At 46.7% G+C, this 20,377-nt stretch overlaps 1 protein-coding gene across 1 annotated transcript in view; it reads right to left on the minus strand.

Moving 5' to 3' along the window:
- MVB12A (multivesicular body subunit 12A) overlaps positions 1-20,377 on the minus strand; it is a 97,292-nt gene that overhangs the window by 60,992 nt on the left and 15,923 nt on the right. The window contains exon 3 of the mRNA XM_030197567.1: positions 670-768. Within this exon, the coding sequence (XP_030053427.1) occupies positions 670-768 (99 nt within the window). The remainder of the gene's footprint in view (positions 1-669; positions 769-20,377) is intronic.

Consider the following 20,377-nt stretch of genomic DNA (forward strand, 5'->3'; position numbering starts at 1 on the left):
CAAGCATTTCTTAAAACTAACATTTACAGAAGCAACCCATACTGCTCCTTGTAGATAACACACAAGCCTCTCTTCCAATCCAAATCACAAGAACATGCCATAATTCTCTTCCTAGACCAAAGATGTTAAATCTATATATATAAAACTCACCCTCAACGTTCTGAAGACAGTGAAGTCAGTGAAGCCAAGCCCTGACTTCCCTCAAAAAGGTTCGAAGGTTCGTGGTGGTGAAGCCAAGCCACCAAAATCGCTCCGGGGCCCGCCCTCGAGGGCGGAGCAATGGCAGAACAATGAAGGGGTTGGCAGGGAGGGAGGCAGGGAGGCAGGGGTGGGTGGGAAATCGCTACGGGCCCCGCCCTCGCATCAAACGTCATGACGTTGAGGGTGGAGCAATGCCACAACAACGAAGGGATTGGCGGGGGGGGGGGGGGGGGTTGCCGACGAAAACCTTGCTAGCGCCCGTTTCATTTGCTCAGAAACGGGCCTCTTTTACTAGTAATCTATAATTCTCCTTTAGAAACAAAGTTATGGAGCAGCCCAAAAGCATTACCCAGAAAGACAGGATAGTGTACTGTTCTCTTAACCCAAAGCTTATGCCCATTTAAATCCCACACTTTTTTTTTTTTTAAGATATCTAAGATCACCAAAGGGCCAACTATCTTGCCTTACCTCAGTGGTCACAGATGAAGTAAAACACAGGTAATAACCAGACTTTTGTCCAAACCCTTTCACAAAGTTAGCAGACGTTCCTTCAACAGTCACTTGGATCTAGAAAAACAGTTAAACATGTATGTATAAACAATGCAGACTGAGCAATATCTTCCTTAGCCCTCTTGCCACCTTAAAGTCCCTAGTTTGTGGAATCAGCTTCCGCTTTTCCTTCAGTCTGAGCCAACTCTTATTAAATTCAAGGATTTGATTAAAATGTATTAATAGTGTACCTCACCGGCTTTTGACAAAGCTAATCTGCATGTTTTTGACAGGTGGCCATGCCCACTTTGTTGTGTCAGCCAACCAGAATAGAGGATCCACCCAAGCCACACCCACTCCCCTGACCCCTTTGATGTCACCAGATGTGACATCATAGCCCTGCTCAAGCCCCACCCCTATTGAATAACCAAGTTCCTAACCTCACCTTATTTCCATAACCCCACCCCTTCAGCGACACCACTCCACCCAGGCCATACCCCTTTTTCAGGATGGCAAACAATCACTGGATGCCTCCATATCACTTCCTGTTTCACAGTACTCATCCATCTTGAATGAGTTACGTGACAGGAAATTATGTCAATTGCCGTCCCCTCTGACAACACCCCTTATAGTCCCAGCGTAACATTTTATCTCTGAACTTAAACCATTTTTTAAAAAATCCATTCTCTCCCCCCCCCCCCCCCCCCACAGCTTGTTTTTTTTCAGCCCTCTGTTATTTTACAATACGTGGCAACAGGCAGAGTGTCCATTACAGCTAAAATTTTCATTATACAGACACAAGGGCATCACATTCCTTTCAGAAAAAAACAATCGGCACAAATTAAGCTATTTTAAGATAACTTTCACAAAGCTAATACAGGTCTGGCTTTCGCTGATTGTAGTTCCTTATTATACTGCAAACCACGTTAACTGATTCTTCTGTTGCACTGTAAGACATTGAACCAAACTAGATTTGGATAATGTGGGATACAAGACTAAATAAATGGAAATGCTCTCTCTCAAATCATGCTGGCTTTATAAACAGTTCAGAATTAGCAGCAAAAAGGCTTGTTCTTTTAACAAAACACTGAACAACCGTGCCCGAAAAGCTGTTTGATTTTGACAGTAAGCCCTAAAGTATGTTTATTTGTGGTGCATGCCAATAACCCCAGACCCCCTCCCCCTGCTGACAAAGTGATATGCTGTATTGTATGAGCGAGAATCTCCACCTCCTCACCTTCACCTCTCTTTCTTTCTGTAGTCAGGTAGTTCAAAACTAGCTCCTTTAAACTGAAAAAATTTACTCATCAGATATGTTTTTTTGCAAAATGCTGTGTAGTGTGTGGCTGTAGATATTGTTTAGACTTCTATGAATTAAAAAAAATAAAGTATTGTTTAGAACTCTCTTGCTGAATCAATTCAGAGATAAAGCATGCAGTCCACTCTTCTCAATCCCCCATATCTTAGCAGCCACACACACACAAAAACTAATGCGAGTTGTTAGTGTTGAATTTTAAAACATAAGAACATAAGAGTAGCCCATACGGGGTCAGACAAGTGGTCCATCTAGCCCAGTATCCTGTTTCCAACAGTGGCCAAGCCAGGTCACAAGTACCTGGAGGAAACCCAAAACAAGGCAACATTGAATGCTACAAATCCTAGGGCAAGCAGTTGCTTCCCCATGTCTGTCTCAATATCAGACTATGGACTTTAATCACCTCACTCATTGTTCCAATTTCTATATCTTTTATAAATGTTAAATAGCACTGGTCCCAGTACTGACACCGTTCACCCTCCTCCATTGAGAGAAGTAACCCGTTAACCCTACCCTCTTTTTTCTGTCCAATAACCAATTCCAAATCCACACAGAACATTGCCTCCTATCCTATGACCGACATTGTCCCATTAAACCATGTTTGTCTATGTTTTGTAATTTTATTCTTATAACAGTTTCCACTATTTTGCCCAGCACCGACGTCAGGCTTACTGGTCTGTAGGGAAAGGGAAATGGGACTTGATATACCACTTTCTGTAGCTTTTGCAACTACATTCAAAGCGGTTTACATAGTATATACAGGTACTTATTTGTACCTGGGGCAATGGAGCGTTAAGTGACTTGCCCGAGTCACAAGGAGCTGCAGTGGGAATCTAACTCAGTTCCCAAGGATCAAAGTTCACTGCACTTAGGCTACTCCTCCACTCCCTTATCACCCCTGGAACCCTTTTTAAAAATCAGCATCACACTGGCTATCCTCCAATCGTCAGGTACTAATGACAGGTTACATATTATTTATTTATTTCCTAACAGCAGATCAGCAATTTCATGCTTGAGTTTTCCAAGTACCCTTGGATATATGCTCTGTAATTTGTCAATTTGGCTCAGTACATTTTCCAGGTTCACCAAGGTTTCTTTCCGTTCCTCCGCATCATCACCCTTGAAAACCATTTCTTCTTCCGTAAAGACCAAAGCAAAGAATTCAGTTTCTCCGCAATGGCCTTGCCCTTCCCTGAATGCCCCTTTTGGTCCTGCATAATCTAACGGTCCCACGGATTCCCTCGCAGGCTTTCTGCTTCTGATGTACTGTAGGTGTATTTTCCTGCCATCTCACCTTTGCTGGTCTGAGGTCTATCCAAGCCTGAACCAACTAATATGGATTCTACTGCCTGTGGCCTGACTACATCAGGAACCATCATTAACCAGCTTTTTTACAAAGGAAAATTACTGCTTGGCATACCCATGACTTCATCCAAGGACACGTTGTTTACTGCAAACTAGCCTTTCATGCCCTAGAAACGAATCCAGAATAATTACTATTTAGTAATTTTCTGCTAGTCCAAGTACTTAGCCCTACAGTACCTGAAAAAGTTGTTACTGTGAGTTTTAGCCTCTGCAGCGTTTCTCTTCATATTCTCTTTTAGTCTTCTTCATTAATGCTTTGCATCTGACTTGCTAGTGCTTATGTTGCTTCTTATTTTCTTCATTTGGGTCCTTTTCCCATTCTTTGAAGAACAATCTTTTGGCTGCAATAGCCTCTTTTACTTCGTCTTTTAACCATGCTGGCTGTCGTTTTCTGTTCTTTCCACCTCTGTGTCCCCTGCTAGCCAAACCAGAGGCCCCAAAGCCCTGTGTCTGCTCCTCCCCAGCCTCTAAGGAGGGGGCCAGCGCTGGAGTTCTCTCTCCTGCTCCTGTCGGGACGCAATCACCCAAATCCCGTCAGGAGCAGGAGAGACAAACCCCTGGCACCAGAACCCCCTTGGAGGCTGGGCCCGGGGGAATCTTGCCCCCCCCCCCCCCCTCAGCAGCCCTTGCTAGGTACCAGGCTCACAGTAAAAATGTATTCTACTAATTGTGAAGAGTGAGCCTGGTGGAAAAAAATGGGCCAGTAAAAAGATTCTGCATAACTGCTTGTTGAAACCGGCTATCCTACATGGAATGCTGCTCTGGACCGTAGTGAGTCATGAAGGTGTGAACAGAAGATCAAGCAGCTGCATTGCAAATGTCTTGAATAGGAGGTAGAACGGAAATGGGCTACTGAAGCTGCCATAGCTCGTATATTACAGCAGGGACACGGCCATGGAAGGTCAGCCCAGACTAAGCATGCACATAGGAGATTCAGTCAGCCAACCAAGTAGAGACTTTGTGCATTCTAGAAAGTATGGTACATACTTGCAGTCTAAGGTATGCAGTGCTTCTCCAAAATGAAAATGCGGGTTAGGAAAGAAGATAGGTAGAACAATGGATTGATAGATGGAACAACCTTTGGAAGCATGAATCTAGCCATCAAGGGATGACGTGAAATTGATTTATTATCAAATTTAAAATGAAATGCACTGACGGTACTCAAATGTACTCCGAGTTAGTTCTCAGTCCCGAATTGGATATATGGAGGAGTTACGCCATCAGAATTCGTAGAGAACATGTGATAGGGTTGAGTGTCTTAGATGCACACCAGAGTGAAAACCTTTTCCACTTTAGATGGTAAAGTTTTCTTGTGGAAGGTTTCCAGGACGCAAGTATATATGAGAGATTGCATGTGGAATGTTTAAAGAATGCAACTCTATGTCATCAGATACCAGGTCATGAGGGCTTGGACGAAGGGGACTCTTTGTTCTGAGTTATGAGGGTCAGGAATGGATCCAACCTGAATGGTTCCCTGGATGACAACTCTAGAAGTATAGGAAACCAGATTTGCTTGAGGCCAGTAAGGTGCAACTAGACATAGTGAGAAGAGTTTTCCCGATTAAGGGCAGTGGGAGAAAAGTGTAGAGGTGGTTCTTTCCCCAAAGTCTTCTGAGGCTATTAGGCATATTTTCAAAGCACTTAGCCTTCCAAAGTTCCATAGAAACCTATGGAACTTTGGAAGGCTAAGTGCTTTGAAAATATGCCTCAACGTGGCTGGGAGCATAGAATCTGGAACAGAATTTGGAGAAGTTTGTTGTTCTGAGAAGCAAAGAGGTCTATCTGCAGTGTTACCCGCTGCTGAAAGATTTGGCAAACAACTGAGGCACTGAGAAGCCATTTGTGAGGTTGAAGAAATCTGCTGAGTCTGTCTGCCACAGACTTCTGTTTTCTAGGTAAGTAAACAACTCTGAGGAAGATATTTCGAGCAGCTGTCCGAGTCCAGATGTGGATCACTTGCTAACAGAGCAGGTAAGATCTGGTTCTTCCCAGTTTGTTCAGGTAATATATTGCTACTTAATTGCCTGTGCATACTATTATTACTTGATTCAGAATTTGATCTTGGGGACCAGAAACCTTGTGTATGGAGACAGTCAAGGTGTTGTCCCCAACTTGTCAAAGCATCTATAATAAGAACCTTTTAATGAGGAAGGAGCTGAAAGGTAGGCCTTGTGTTAGATTGGACTGAAGTGAGTGTCATAGCTATGGAGTTACTTGAACCTGAGCAGAAAGTAATCCCATGGCCTGAGACCAATGGGAGGAGAATGTCCATAGAGGAATTCAAAAGTTCAGACGAGCCAATGGTGTGACATGGACTGTTGAGGACATGTGACCACCGAGGTAGAGCATCTGACATGCAGATATGAGAGTCGCTTGGGATTCTTGAGTGGCAAGATACAATATGTTGTTCACCCTCAGCTGAAGAAGGAATGCTCAACCCTGAGTTGTGTCAAGAAGAGCTCCTATGAACTCAGAGGTCTGCACTGGTTGAAGATATGATTTTGAGTAGTTGACTAGAAAGCCAAGGTGCTCTGCGACCTGGATTGTGGAGTTCAAAGCAGCTGTGGATTCCTGAGTAGCTTGATTAATCAGTTGTCCAGATAAGAGAAGACATGGATGCCCCGTTTCCAAAGTGCTGTCACTACTATCACCATACACTTCGTGAACACTCGAGGAGCCAAGGCCAAGCCAAATGGTAAGCCCTTCTACCAATAGTGTTGAGACCCACAGCGGAACTGAATAGGTATATGCTTCTTTGAAATCTAGAGAGCAAAGCCAATCATTGAGTTGTTTCATGGGGAGTAATGACCCTAGAGACACCATGTCAAACTTTTCTTTGTTGAAGTCACGTAGGTCGACACAACATGCAGATTTTTTCTTTGTTCAAATCTCGTAGATCAAGAATTGGACGTAGTCTTCCTGTCATTTTGGGGATTAGAAAATACCTGGAATAGAATCCTTAACCCCTGTCCACCAGAGGAACTGGTTCTATTGCATTCTGCTGGAGAAGAGCTGAGAAACTCCCATAGTAATGAGAGGGAGTTTAAATTACTCTTTTGGTGGATGATCTGGGGGTCCTTGCCAAAGCAGAGTGTAGCCGTGCTGGATGGTATGCAAGACTCTGATCTGTAGTAGTGAGAGCCCACTTCTGATGAAACAGAAGAAGTCTCCCTCTGACAGGAAGGTTTGGTGGTATTGAGAACTGTACAGTGGCAATGCTCTCTAGGAAGAAGTCAAAAGTTTGACGGAGACAGTATCTGGGATTTCTGTCCTTGTTGTTGCCTTGGTCAGGAGCGTTGAGGTGAAGAATGCTGAGGTGGAGAAGCCATAGGGGTATAACAATGCTCAGAAGAAGAAGAATTAGAACATTGGTAGCCTCCTTGAAACCTTCTAGCAAAAGTGGAAGGTATAGTATTTTGTGGCCAAGATCAGGTTTTTATTGTAGTTGTATGTTTTTTAATCCTTAACTTTGTCCCCAAACAAATTCTCTGCATAACAAAGAACATCTGCAAGATGCTACTGATCAGCAGATTTAAGATCAGAGACTCTGAGCCAAGAGAGGTGACGCATAGCAATTGCTAAAGCAGAGATGTGGGAAAAGACATCAAAAGCAAACTAAGGAAGTTCAGAAGCTTTCTGTGAACTTAGTGGAATTCTTGTTGCTGATCAGAAGGATGAAATTCCGCAAATGAGGAACTCTGTAGGAAAGATTTTAAATAGTGAAATAAAACTGGTAGTCCAAAATATGAATGGTTATTTTTTATTTTAGCATTAATCTTGTTTATACTAGAAAAGTGTAAGGTAATTATCATCATGTATCTTTTCATACTGCTACTCCCGATGGTACTATAGCCAAAGCTTTTGCTTTAAAATTCTGGTATTGGCACCACTTAGACTGGATGGTTAGAAGGCATCTTTGGAAAATTGAAGGACTTCATACTCTCAGGTTTAACCACTATGGTCATAGTCATTCCTGTACTTATACTTCTTGGTTGCTGTATAATACCTTGTGTTAGGGGTTTGGTATGCTTGATTGAAACTGCTTTAACCAAGAAAGATCCTATAGCGTAAGCATATGCGCTGTATGAAGAACTACAAGTTGATGAAAATGATGATATGTATACTCAACTGCAGGGTCCATATATGTTAATGCACATCCCAACCCATATGCTAACTATGCTGAGGCTTATGCAACCTGTCTAGACCCTCACCTTACCACATTCCACAGTCACCCTTCTTGGGAACTGTACAAATGAAATAGCTGCTGTTCCACGCCCTGTGTCTACCCACTTGCTTCCTCACTATTCCATGGCACATGGCCTGTTTCACCTTTTGGAAACACACCCCCCTGACTTCCCTTTATTGCTGGAGTGATAATGCCTTCCCTTTATGGTGATCTCACTCTGCACTGTCCACCTCTTGGTGCTCACGAGGCCATACGGCCATGACGGGTAAGACAGGGACATGGGTCCCACCCTGCTAAGGGACTCTAAGACCTGCAACCTAGGGGCCGGGGCACTAGTTATGATTACAATCGTCAAAATCTGAGGTGTGAGCACAAGTCAGGGTGCAGGACCTGATTTGATGCCTAACACTATTATCAAGCGTGAAGCCCTCCCTTTGTGAGGCCTTCAAGGGGGGAGATGTATATTATGAACCATTCTCTACACTTTGGTTCAGGGTATGAAAAAGACAGTAGAACTAACAGGCCCAAATCTGAAGTGACACTAACTTGAACTCCAGCAACGGAAAGAGTTGAGACACCCTTGCGGTGATGAGAATGAGAAAGGGGGGGTTGTAGGTGCAAGGCCTGCAAGTATAGATTAGCATTGTGCAGCAACCTGGTGGTGCAGGTGTTTCAGAGAAATGCAGAACTAGGACATCCCCCTGAAAGGTGACAGTGCTTACTAGGAACAGTAAAGCTAATTTAGACTTTCTCAGAAATAATAACCAACATATTAGCCTAGCCAATTAGTAAAAAACACTATATTATACTATCCAATGGGTATTAACCACTGCATTATAATATGTATTAACTGTTACCTGTATAAAACTGCATGTACCAGATCTTATCTGGGGGAGTTTTCAGATGCAAGCATCACGGTTGTGTTGTGGCTCTGTGACCCCTCCCCCCCATGAGAAATTAGCATTTGTAATTGTAACTTTCTCTTGGTAAGTAATACAATTTCTAGCTTCACTTTCTCATATATGTGACCTTGTATTTTGTCTCTCCAAAACTGTTATATTATATATGATAGTTTGGAGAGGGGGTGAAAATACTAAACACCACTGATCTTTCAGCACTCCACAATACTGAGTAGTGGATATTTGGGACACTGGAGTTTAAGTGGAAAGACAGTGATAGTCCTAGAGTGGAAAAGGGGAGCCCATTATTAACAATAGTTAGGAAGAAAAAAAGAGCCTGAAAAGAGAAGGTCTTGGGGTCATTTTTTGACTCCTCTCTCTCCTTCTCTGCTCACATTCAGCAGATTGCCAAAACCTGTCGTTTCTTTCTCTATAACATCAGCAAAATCCGTCCCTTCATCTCTGAACACTCTACCAGAACCCTTATCCACACTCTTATCACTTCTCGTCTTGATTACTGTAACCTACTTCTCACCGGCCTCTCTCTTAGCCATACGTTCCTCATCAATCAATCCAAAACTCTGTTGCTCGACTCATTTTCCGCCAAAGTTGCTATGCCCAAGTTAGCCCTCTCCTTAAGTCACTTCACTGGCTCCCTATCTGTTTCCATATTCAATTCAAACTTCTCCTTTTGGCCTATAAGTGCATTCACTCTGCCGCTCCCCAGTACCTCTCTACTCGTCTCTCCCTACGCCCCCCCTCGAGTACTCCGTTCTGTAGATAAATCTCTCGTCTGTCCCCTTCTCCTCTACTGCTAATTCAAGACTCCGTTCCTTTTATTTTGCTGCACCTCACGCCTGGAATAGACTTCCCGAGCCTGTAAGTCTAGCCCCGTCTTTGGCCGTCTTCAAGTCCAAACTCAAAACCCACCTCTTTACCACTGCTTTTGACTCCTAACTCACTTGCCCTGTCTTTTTATCCTCACCTCTTTATTCCCTTACCCTTAATTGTTCTGTTACCTGTCTTATCTAGATTGTAAGCTCTTTGAGCAGGGACTGTCTTTTTTGTCTGTGGTGTACAGCGCTGCGTATGCCTTGTAGCGCTATAGAAATGACAAGTAGTAGTAGTAATAGAAGGTACCAAAAGGCGAAAAGTTTTACACTTGCTTACCTGTAACTTTTTTTTCCAGTCAATAAAAACATTCAGTAGTACAAACAAAATGCTTTTTCCAAATCCCGGAAGCTGCCATACATTTCATTCACATGATCTATTTCCCTTTCTGGCTGACTGCTGCCTGCCAGATGAGGGGGGGGGGGGGGGAGGAGGCTGGGGTAGCCTTTGTGAAAGGAACTCCTGTACAAAGCTTGTCTGTGTTCTACATAAATTGTACCATAGCCCCTTACATGTTGAGGGGGGGGGGGGGGGGAAGACCCTGAAAAAGTAGGCTATGCACATGTCTGACACAAGGCTGGATAAGATGTATGGCACTGTTCTGCTGTAGAAACAGCTTAAATAATTTTTTCTTTCACTGTGGCCACAGAAAGGGGGAGTGATGGGAGATGGGCTGACAGGTGGCCCTCTCCCTATCTCTCACAGACAAGAACAGACGGACGCAGTTTAAAACCAGCATCACTGCAGCTCTGTGTATGAGGTTGGAGAAAGAAAGAAAGAAAGAAAGAAAGAAAGAAAGAAAGAAAGAAAGAAAGAAAGAAAGAAAGAAAGAAAGAAAGAAAGAAAGAAAGAAAGAAAGAAAGAAAGAAAGAAAGAAAGAAAGAAAGAAAGAAAGAAAGAAAGAAAGAAAGAAAGAAAGAAAGAAAGAAAGAAAGAAAGAAAGAAAGAAAGAAAGAAAGAAAAGACCTGGAAAAGCAGAGGCATAAGACACACAACAGAGAATTCTGCCAAAAAGAAACAGCCATCTGCTGACACAGGGGCTGGATAAAATAAGAAAATAAATTTTTGCAGTCTAATGAAGCTACTTTTGAATTACCTGGCTGCAAAAATGAGGGGAGTAAGGGTGAAGAGGTGGAGATTCTCTCACAATATACAGCACTGCTTGCTCTGGGAAGAGGAAGAACAGGATAGGGAAGGGGGAAAGGGTTCTAGGATTATTGGCATGCACCATAAATAAGTACACCTTAGGGCAGGGACTGTAACTGAAGTTAAGGAACGGTAAAATCCAAACAGATTTAAAATATCAGGCATGCACAACTAGGCAAGGAACCTTGTTGCAAAGACAAGGCATGAAAGTCCCATGGTTCCTTTATAAAGGCCCTCACTAATGACTCACAACCTCTAGTGTCCTGGCATGAGGCTTGGAATGCACTGAAGAACACAGCAAGGTCACCAGAGATACTAGAATACTGGAACATCGGACTGCTGCTTGGATAGTCTCTGGAATGAGGCTAGAATGCTGGATCATCAGAGTGAGGCTTGAATAATTTCTGGAATGAAGCTTGGGTATTTGGATTTTCAGACAGTGTTTGAGTCACTCCCAACTTTTCCATAGTGGATCCATCGGTCCTTCCTCCCATTAGCTCATTTTTTTTTCCTCAGGATTTTGTCACTTGCACCATTTCTGCACAGTCTGCTCATTCTTCTCTACATTTGTTTGTTTCTTCTTATATTCCTACGTGTACTAGGATCATTAGGCCCTCCCACAAACCCTGGTATACAGCTGACTTTAGAACTCTACTGTTATGACAGCTCTATGATCTGCGTGCCATTCTTGACCATGGTCATTTCACCCTGTTAATTTCATTAGAATTGAGTGCAGCATTCGATTTGATAAGTCATTCTGTTCTTTAGAAAGGTTAGCTTCCCTGGGACTCATTCTTGGACAGGGGTGCCTATAACACCTTCGACGTGGCTTACATAAGTATTGCCATACTGGGAAAGACCAAAGGTCCATCAAGCCCAGCATCCTGTTTCCAACAGTGGCCAATCCAGGTCACAAATACCTGGCAAGATCCCAAAAAAGTACATAACATTCTATACTGATTATCCCAGAAATAGTGGATTTTCCCCAAGTTCATTTAATAATGGTCTATGGACTTTTCCTTTAGGATGCTGTCCAAACCTTTTTTTAAACTCCGCTAAGCTAACCGCCTTTACCACATTCTCTGGCAACGAATTCCAGAGTTTAATTACACATTGAGTGAAGAAACAATTTCTCCAATTTGTTTTAAATTTACTACATTGTAGCTTCATCGCATGCCCCCTAGTCCTAGTATTTTTGGAAAGCGTAAACAGCCGCTTCACATCTACCCGTTCAACTCCACTCGTTATTTTATAGACCTCTACCATATCTCCCCTCAGCCACCTTTTCTCCAAGCTGAAGAGCCCTAGCCGCTTTAGCCTTTACTCATAGGGAGTCCTCCCATCCCCTTTACCATTTTCGTCGCCCTTCTCTGTACCTTTTCTAATTCCACTATATCTTTTTTGAGATGCGGCGACCAGAAATGAACACAATATTCGAGGTAAAGTCCACCATGGAGCAATACAAAGGCATTATAACATCCTCATTTTTGTTTTCCATTCCTTTCCTAATAATACCTAACATTCTATTTGCTTTCTTAGCGGCTGCAGCACACTGAGCAGAAGGTTTCAACGTATCATCAATGACGACACCTAGATTCCTTTCTTAGTCTGCGACTCCTAATGTGGAACCTTGCATGACGTAGCTATAATTCGGGTTCCTCTTTCCCACATGCATCACTTTGCACTTGCTCACATTAAACGTCATCTGCCATTTAGACGCCCAGTATCCCAGTCTCGTAAGGTCCTCTTGTAATTTTTCACAATCCTCCCGCGATTTAACGACTTTGAATAACTTTGTGTCATCAGCAAATTTAATTACTTCACTAGTTACTCCCATCTCTAGGTCATTTATAAATATGTTAAAAAGCAGTGCTCCCAGCACAGACCCCTGGGGAATCCCACTACCTACCCTTCTCCATTGAGAATACTGACCATTTAACCCTACTCTGTTTTCTATCTTTTAACCAGTTTTTAATCCACAATAGAACACTACCTCCTATCCCATGACTCTCCAATTTCCTCTGGAGTCTTTCATGAGGTACTTTGTCAAACGCCTTCTGAAAATCCAGATACACAATATCAACCGACGTGGGGGAAGTGTGCTTGTTTGAGAAGCTGCAAGAGACTCATGGGTTGCTCCCTTCTGATGTCTTTCCATATTCACAATTAAAGCATTATACGTGCAGTCAGGGGTGGTTAAGAAAGGACCCAGATTAAACTGAACACTTCGAAAACTTGTGGGGGTCCTTGGGGAAAATAAAGGGGACAATCTCTCTCATCTACAGATTCTTTAGAGGGTCTGAGTTTATTAAACATCCTTATATGAGGGTTTGGGAGAAGGATTTGGGATGTGAATTAAGTGTGAATGACTGGAAGGCAGTACGTATGGAGGTAAAGAAATCTTCCATCTGTGTATTGATAAAAGAAAATGCATTTAAAGTTCTGAGTAGGTGGTATTATACACCGGACAACATTAAAGCTATGTTTCCTGGAACCACAGATATATGTTGGAGATGTGGCAAAGAAGTGGGTTCATTTTTTCATATTTGGTGGACTTGTCAGTTAGTGCGGGGGTTTTGGCAGACTATTACAAAGCGCATGTCTACAGCTTTAGGTATTCAGTGCCCATGTGATCCACAGTGGTGCTTGCTTGGGCTGGGCAATTGAGGAGCTTAGAAATGGCAGCATAGGCTTAAACACCTTTGTTTTGCTGCAGCAAAGTCTGTAATAGCTGCCCATTGGAAAAAGGATAATGGCCTTACACCATTTAGTTGGAGCCTGAAGTTAAAATTGATGGGAGAATTACAAAAATTAACAGATCGCCGGGTGGGTAGGTTTGATCCCTTGGCAGACAAGTGGTCTCACCTGGATCAATTAGTACAAGATCTTTGAAGGGCAGGGAGGGATATTATGTTAAAATGTGTTGTTTGCTAGGTCCATTGAATATTTCTTTGGTGTTTTGCTGTCTTGCATTGAAGATGGACAAATTTATTCTGATTATTCTTTTTCATATTCATTAATAAAAATGTATTGTACAAAAAAAACCTGTCAAGTAAATAAATAAATACTACTCTTTTGTCCTCCACCTTTTAAGGCACTGCCTATCCAACTGGAACAGCTTTTGGCTTTTTATAGATGCTTTCACTAACATTTGCTATTGTTTTTGGTGAACCAGTCTGGCAGCAATCTCCACCTACTGGCTTTAACCCATTGGGCTAGACAGCCTTGTATCGTTTCCTGTTCTCAATCTCCTTGCCCTTACCAAATATTTTTCCTCCTCACTTTTTACAGCCCCCTCTCTCCTATCCACATACATGACTGCATCCACCTCCCCTCGAGCCCTCGGTGCCCTCTCCACACATACCTCATCACCCTGTTGGGTGCTTGCTTCTCGGCAAGAAAGAACCCCACTCTTTCTTGTCCACTGCCGCTGATCATCTCGCTGCCGCCACTTGTTTAAAATGACTGCAGAGACTTCAAGCAGTGGCCTCACAAGACTTCCGCATCTGACCGCTAATTGCATGCAAATACATACAACGAAGGTCTCCTGCATTCCTCCCTTATGTTCAGCAGGTAGCATGTCAAACAAGGGTGCTGCTCCTGGTGAAAGCGAATGCTACATACCTGTAGAAGGTATTCTCCGAGGACAGCAGGCTGATTGTTCTCACTGATGGGTGACGTCCACGGCAGCCCATCCAATTGGAAACTTCACTAGCAAAGGCCTTTGCTAATCCTCGCACGCCCATGCGCACCGCGCATGCGCGGCCGTCTTCCCGCCCGAACCGGCTCGTGTTCGTCAGTCCCATATGTAGCAAGACAAAGACAAGGGAAGACACAACTCCAAAGGGGAGGCGGGCGGGTTTGTGAGAACAATCAGCCTGCTGTCCTCGGAGAATACCTTCTACAGGTATGTAGCATTCGCTTTCTCCGAGGACAAGCAGGCTGCTTGTTCTCACTGATGGGGTATCCCTAGCCCCCAGGCTCACTCAAAACAACAAACATGGTCAATTGGGCCTCGCAACGGCGAGGACATAACTGAGATTGACCTAACAACTTATCCAACTAACTGAGAGTGTAGCCTGGAACAGAATAAACATGGGCCTAGGGGGGTGGAGTTGGATTCTAAACCCCGAACAGATTCTGAAGCACTGACTGCCTGAACCGACTGTCGCGTCGGGTATCCTGCTGCAGGCAGTAATGAGATGTGAATGTGTGGACAGATGACCACGTCGCAGCTTTGCAAATCTCTTCAATAGTGGCTGACTTCAAGTGGGCTACCGACGCTGCCATGGCTCTAACATTATGAGCCGTGACATGACCCTCAAGAGCCAGCCCAGCCTGGGCGTAAGTGAAGGAAATGCAATCTGCTAGCCATTTGGATATGGTGCGTTTCCCCACAGCCACTCCCCTCCTGTTGGGATCAAAAGAAACAAACAACTGGACGGACTGTCTGTTGGGCTGTGTCCGCTCCAGATAGAAGGCCAATGCTCTCTTGCAGTCCAATATGTGCAGCTGACGTTCAGCAGGGCAGGAATGAGGACGGGGAAAGAATGTTGGCAAGACAATTGACTGGTTCAGATGGAACTCCGACACAACCTTTGGCAAGAACTTAGGGTGAGTGCGGAGGACTACTCTGTTATGATGAAATTTGGTGTAAGGGGCCTGGGCTACCAGGGCCTGAAGCTCACTGACTCTACGAGCTGAAGTAACTGCCACCAAGAAAATGACCTTCCAGGTCAAGTACTTCAGATGGCAGGAGTTCAGTGGCTCAAAGGGAGGTTTCATCAGCTGGGAGAGAACGACATTGAGATCCCATGACACTGTAGGAGGTTTGACAGGGGGCTTTGACAAAAGCAAACCTCTCATGAAGTGAACAACTAAAGGCTGTCCTGAGATCGGCTTACCTTCCACACGGTAATGGTATGCACTGATTGCACTAAGGTGAACCCTTACAGAGTTGGTCTTGAGACCAGACTCAGACAAGTGCAGAAGGTATTCAAGCAGGGTCTGTGTAGGACAAGAGCGAGGATCTAGGGCCTTGCTGTCACACCAGACGGCAAACCTCCTCCATAGAAAGAAGTAACTCCTCTTAGTGGAATCTTTCCTGGAAGCAAGCAAGACGCGGGAGACACCCTCTGACAGACCCAAAGAGGCAAAGTCTACGCTCTCAACATCCAGGCCGTGAGAGCCAGAGACTAGAGGTTGGGATGCAGAAGCGCCCCTTCGTCCTGTGTGATGAGGGTCGGAAAACACTCCAATCTCCACGGTTCTTCGGAGGATAACTCCAGAAGAAGAGGGAACCAGATCTGACGCGGCCAAAAAGGAGCGATCAGAATCATGGTGCCTCAATCCTGCTTGAGTTTCAACAAAGTCTTCCTGACCAGAGGTATGGGAGGATAAGCATACAGCAGACCTTCCCCCCAGTCCAGGAGGAAGGCATCCGATGCCAGTCTGCCGTGGGTCTGAAGCCTGGAACAGAACTAAGGGACTTTGTGGTTGGCTCGAGATGCAAAGAGATCTACCAAGGGGGTGCCCCACACCTGGAAGATCTGTCGCACTAAACAGGAATTGAGCGACCACTCGTGAGGTTGCATAATCCTGCTCAATCTGTCGGCCAGACTGTTGTTTACGCCTGCCAGATAAGTGGCTTGGAGCACCATGCCGTGACGGCGAGCCCAGAGCCACATGCTGACGGCTTCCTCATACAGGGGGCGAGATCCGGTGCCCCCCTGCTTGTTGATGTAATACATGGCAACCTGGTTGTCTGTCTGAATTTGGATAATTTGGTGGGACAGCCGATCTCTGAAAGCCTTCAGAGCGTTCCAGACCACTCATAACTCCAGGAGATTGATTTGCAGATCGCGTTCCTGGAGGGACCAGCTTCCCTGGGTGTGAAGCCCACCGACATGAGCTCCCCACCCCAGGGGAGACGCATCCGTAGTCAGCACTTTTTGTGGCTGAGGAATTTGGAAAGGATGTCCCAGAGTCAAATTGGACCAAATCATCCACCAATACAGGGATTTGAGAAAACTCGTGGACAGATGGATCACGTCTTCTAGATCCCCAGCAGCCTGAAACCACTGGGAAGCTGGGGTCCATTGAGCAGATCGCATGTGAAGGCGGGCCATGGGAGTCACATGAACTGTGGAGGCCATGTGGCCCAGCAATCTCAACATCTGCCGAGCTGTGATCTGCTGGGATGCTCGCACCCGCGAGACGAGGGACAACAAGTTGTTGGCTCTCGTCTCTGGGAGATAGGCACGAGCCGTCCGAGAATCCAGCAGAGCTCCTATGAATTCTAGTCTCTGCACTGGGAGAAGGTGGGACTTTGGATAATTTATCACAAACCCCAGTAGCTCCAGGAGGCGAATAGTCATCTGCATGGACTGTAGAGCTCCTGCCTCGGATGTGTTCTTCACCAGCCAATCGTCGAGATAAGGAAACACATGCACTCCCAGTCTGCGAAGCGCCGCTGCTACTACAGCCAGGCACTTCGTGAACACTCTGGGCGCAGAGGCGAGCCCAAAGGGTAGCACACAGTACTGGAAGTGACGTGTGCCCAGCTGAAATCGCAGATACTGTCTGTGAGCTGGCAGTATCGGGATGTGCGTGTAGGCGTCCTTCAAGTCCAGAGAGCATAGCCAGTCGTTTTCCTGAATCATGGGAAGAAGGGTGCCCAGGGAAAGCATCCTGAACTTTTCCTTTACCAGATATTTGTTCAGGGCCCTTAGGTTTAGGATGGGACACATCCCCCCTGTTTTCTTTTCCACAAGGAAGTACCTGGAATAGAATCCTAGCCCTTCTTGCCCGGATGGCACGGGCTCGACTGCATTGGTGCTGAGAAGGGCAGAGAGTTCCTCTGCAAGTACCTGCTTGTGCTGGAAGCTGTAAGACTGAGCTCCCGGTGGGCAATTTGGAGGCTTGGAGGCCAAACTGAGGGTGTATCCTTGCCGGACTATTTGAAGAACCCACTGATCGGAGGTTATGAGAGGCCACCTTTGGTGAAAAACTTTTAACCTCCCCCCGACCGGCAGATCGCCCGGCACTGACACGTTGATGTTGGCTATGCTCTGCTGGAGCCAGTCAAAAGCTCGCCCCTTGTTTTGCTGGGGAGCCGAGGGGCCTTGCTGAGGCGCACGCTGCTGACGAGAGCGAGCGCGCTGGGGCTTAGCCTGGGCCGCAGGCTGTCGAGAAGGAGGATTGTACCTACGCTTACCAGAAGAGTAGGGAACAGTCTTCCTTCCCCCCAAAAAACGTCTACCTGTGGAGGTAGAAGCTGAAGGCTGCCGGCGGGAGAACTTGTCGAAAGCGGTATCCCGCTGGTGGAGCTGCTCTACCACCTGTTCGACCTTCTCTCCAAAAATATTGTCCGCACGGCAAGGCGAGTCCGCAATCCGCTGCTGGATCCTATTCTCCAGGTCAGAGGCACGCAGCCATGAGAGTCTGAGCATCACCACACCTTGAGCAGTGGCCCTGGACACAACATCAAAGGTATCATACACCCCTCTGGCCAGGAATTTTCTGCACGCCTTCAGCTGCCTGACCACCTCCTGAAATGGCTTGGCTTGCTCAGGAAGGAGCTTGTCCACCAAGCCCGCCAACTGCCGCACATTGTTCCGCATGTGTATGCTCGTGTAGAGCTGGTAAGACTGAATTTTGACCACGAGCATAGAGGAATGGTAGGCCTTCCTCCCAAAGGAGTCTAAGGTTCTAGAGTCCTTGCCCGGGGGCGCCGAAGCATGCTCCCTAGAACTCTTAGCCTTCTTTAGGGCCAAATCCACAACTCCAGAGTCGTGAGGCAACTGAGTGCGCATCAGCTCTGGGTCCCCATGGATCCGGTACTGGGACTCGATCTTCTTGGGAACGTGGGGACTACTTAGAGGCTTGGTCCAGTTCGCCAGCAATGTCTTTTTTAGGACATGATGCATGGGTACTGTGGACGCTTCCTTAGGTGGAGAAGGATAGTCCAGGAGCTCAAACATTTCAGCCCTGGGCTCGTCCTCCACAACCACCGGGAAGGGGATGGCCGTAGACATCTCCCGGACAAAGGCCGCAAAAGACAGACTCTCGGGAGGAGAAAGCTGCCTTTCAGGGGAGGGAGTGGGATCAGAAGGAAGGCCATCAGACTCCTCGTCAGAGAAATATCTGATGTCCTCCTCCACCTCCCACGAGGCCTCACCAGCGGTATCAGACACAAGTTCATGAACCTGTGTCTGAAGCCGTGCCCGGCTCGACTCCATGGAAACACGGCCACAGTGTGAGCGTCGAGAGGTAGACTCCCTCGCCCGCACAGGCGAAGCTCCCTCCACCGACGTCGTCGGGGAGCCTTCCTGGGAGGCGACTGCAGTCGGTACTGCAAGCGGCACCAATGTCGGAGACCTCACCCCGGGCAAGGGGCCAGCCAGCGCCTCACTTGACGGTACCGGTGGCGCAAGCACCCCCAGTACCGGAGGGGAAGGGCGCAACAGCTCTCCCAGGATCTCTGGGAGAACGGCCCGGAGACTCTCGTGCAGGGCGGCTGTGGAGAAAGACATGGAAGCCGATGCAGGTGTCGAAGTCAGAGTCTGTTCCGGGCGTGGAGGCTGTTCTGGGCTGTCCAAGGTGGAGCGCATCGACTCCTCCTGAACAGAGGGTGAGCGGTCCTCCCGGTGCCGATGCCTACTGGGTGCCGACTCCCTCGGCAACCCAGAGCTCTCGGTACCGACGCGGGAAGGAGACCGGTGTCGATGCTTCTTTGACTTTTTCAAATGAAGCATGTCACCGGAGCTTCCCGGTACCGACGAGGAGGACGTTGAATCCAGCCGTCGCTTCCTCGAGGCCGAAGAAGGTCGGTCTCGGGGGGGCTGTACGGTAGGAGCCCTCGGGGTAGGGGGAGACCCACCCGAAGGCTCACCGCCACCAGCAGGGGAATGGACAGCCTTCACCTGCACTCCAGTCGAAGCACCACCGTCCGACATCAGCACTAGTGGAGGTCCCGGTACCACCGACACCGACGCAGCCTTCCGATGTCTCGGCCCCGACAATGCAGAGGGTCGATGCCTCGATGCAATCGATACGGTCGCGACCGAGGGCGGAGGTCTTGACGCTGTCGACGTCGATGCACTCGATACTCCCGGTGCCGATGCCGACGAAGAGCCCGAGAACAACACGTTCCACTGGGCCAATCTCGCTACCTGAGTCCTTTTTTGTAAAAGGGCGCAAAGACTACAGGCCTGCGGGCGGTGCCCAGCCCCCAGACACTGAAGACACGACGCGTGCCTATCAGTGAGCGAGATTACCTGGGCGCACTTCTTGAAGCCGCTGGGAGACTTCGATGACATGGGCGGAAAAATCACGCCGGCGAAATCAAAACTCGTAATTGCGGTAAGGCACCAAAAAGAGAGGGAGAAAAAACTCGACCCAAGGCCTCAAAAGGGCCTACCCCAAAAACGAAAGAAAACTTAACGGGGCAAAAAACTGGAAATACGGGAAGGGGAAAAAGACCGAAAGGCCCTTCACCGAAATCCCTTTTTTTTTTTTAGAAGCGAAAGTCAAAAGATGCGCGAGGGTCAACTTAAGGGGCATGAACGGCGCAAACACAACCGTACCGAGCGCGGACAAAAGAAGACTGACGAACACGAGCCGGTTTGGGCAGGAAGACGGCCGCGCATGCGCAGTGCGCATGGGCGCTCGAGGACTAGCAAAGGCCTTTGCTAGTGAAGTTTCCGATTGGAAGGGCTGCCGTGGACGTCACCCATCAGTTAGAACAAGCAGCCTGCTTGTCCTCGGAGAAAGCCCTACGTCAGCTCGGAACTGACATTAGGATTTGGAGGAATGGGCAAGACCAACAGAAGAGATTTGACAGGTCCCGGATTTTTGCCGGGACCTGTCAAACCTAAGTCCCCC

Source organism: Microcaecilia unicolor, chromosome 3 (assembly GCF_901765095.1).
Source record: "Microcaecilia unicolor chromosome 3, aMicUni1.1, whole genome shotgun sequence".
Taxonomy (NCBI): Eukaryota; Metazoa; Chordata; class Amphibia; order Gymnophiona; family Siphonopidae; genus Microcaecilia; species Microcaecilia unicolor.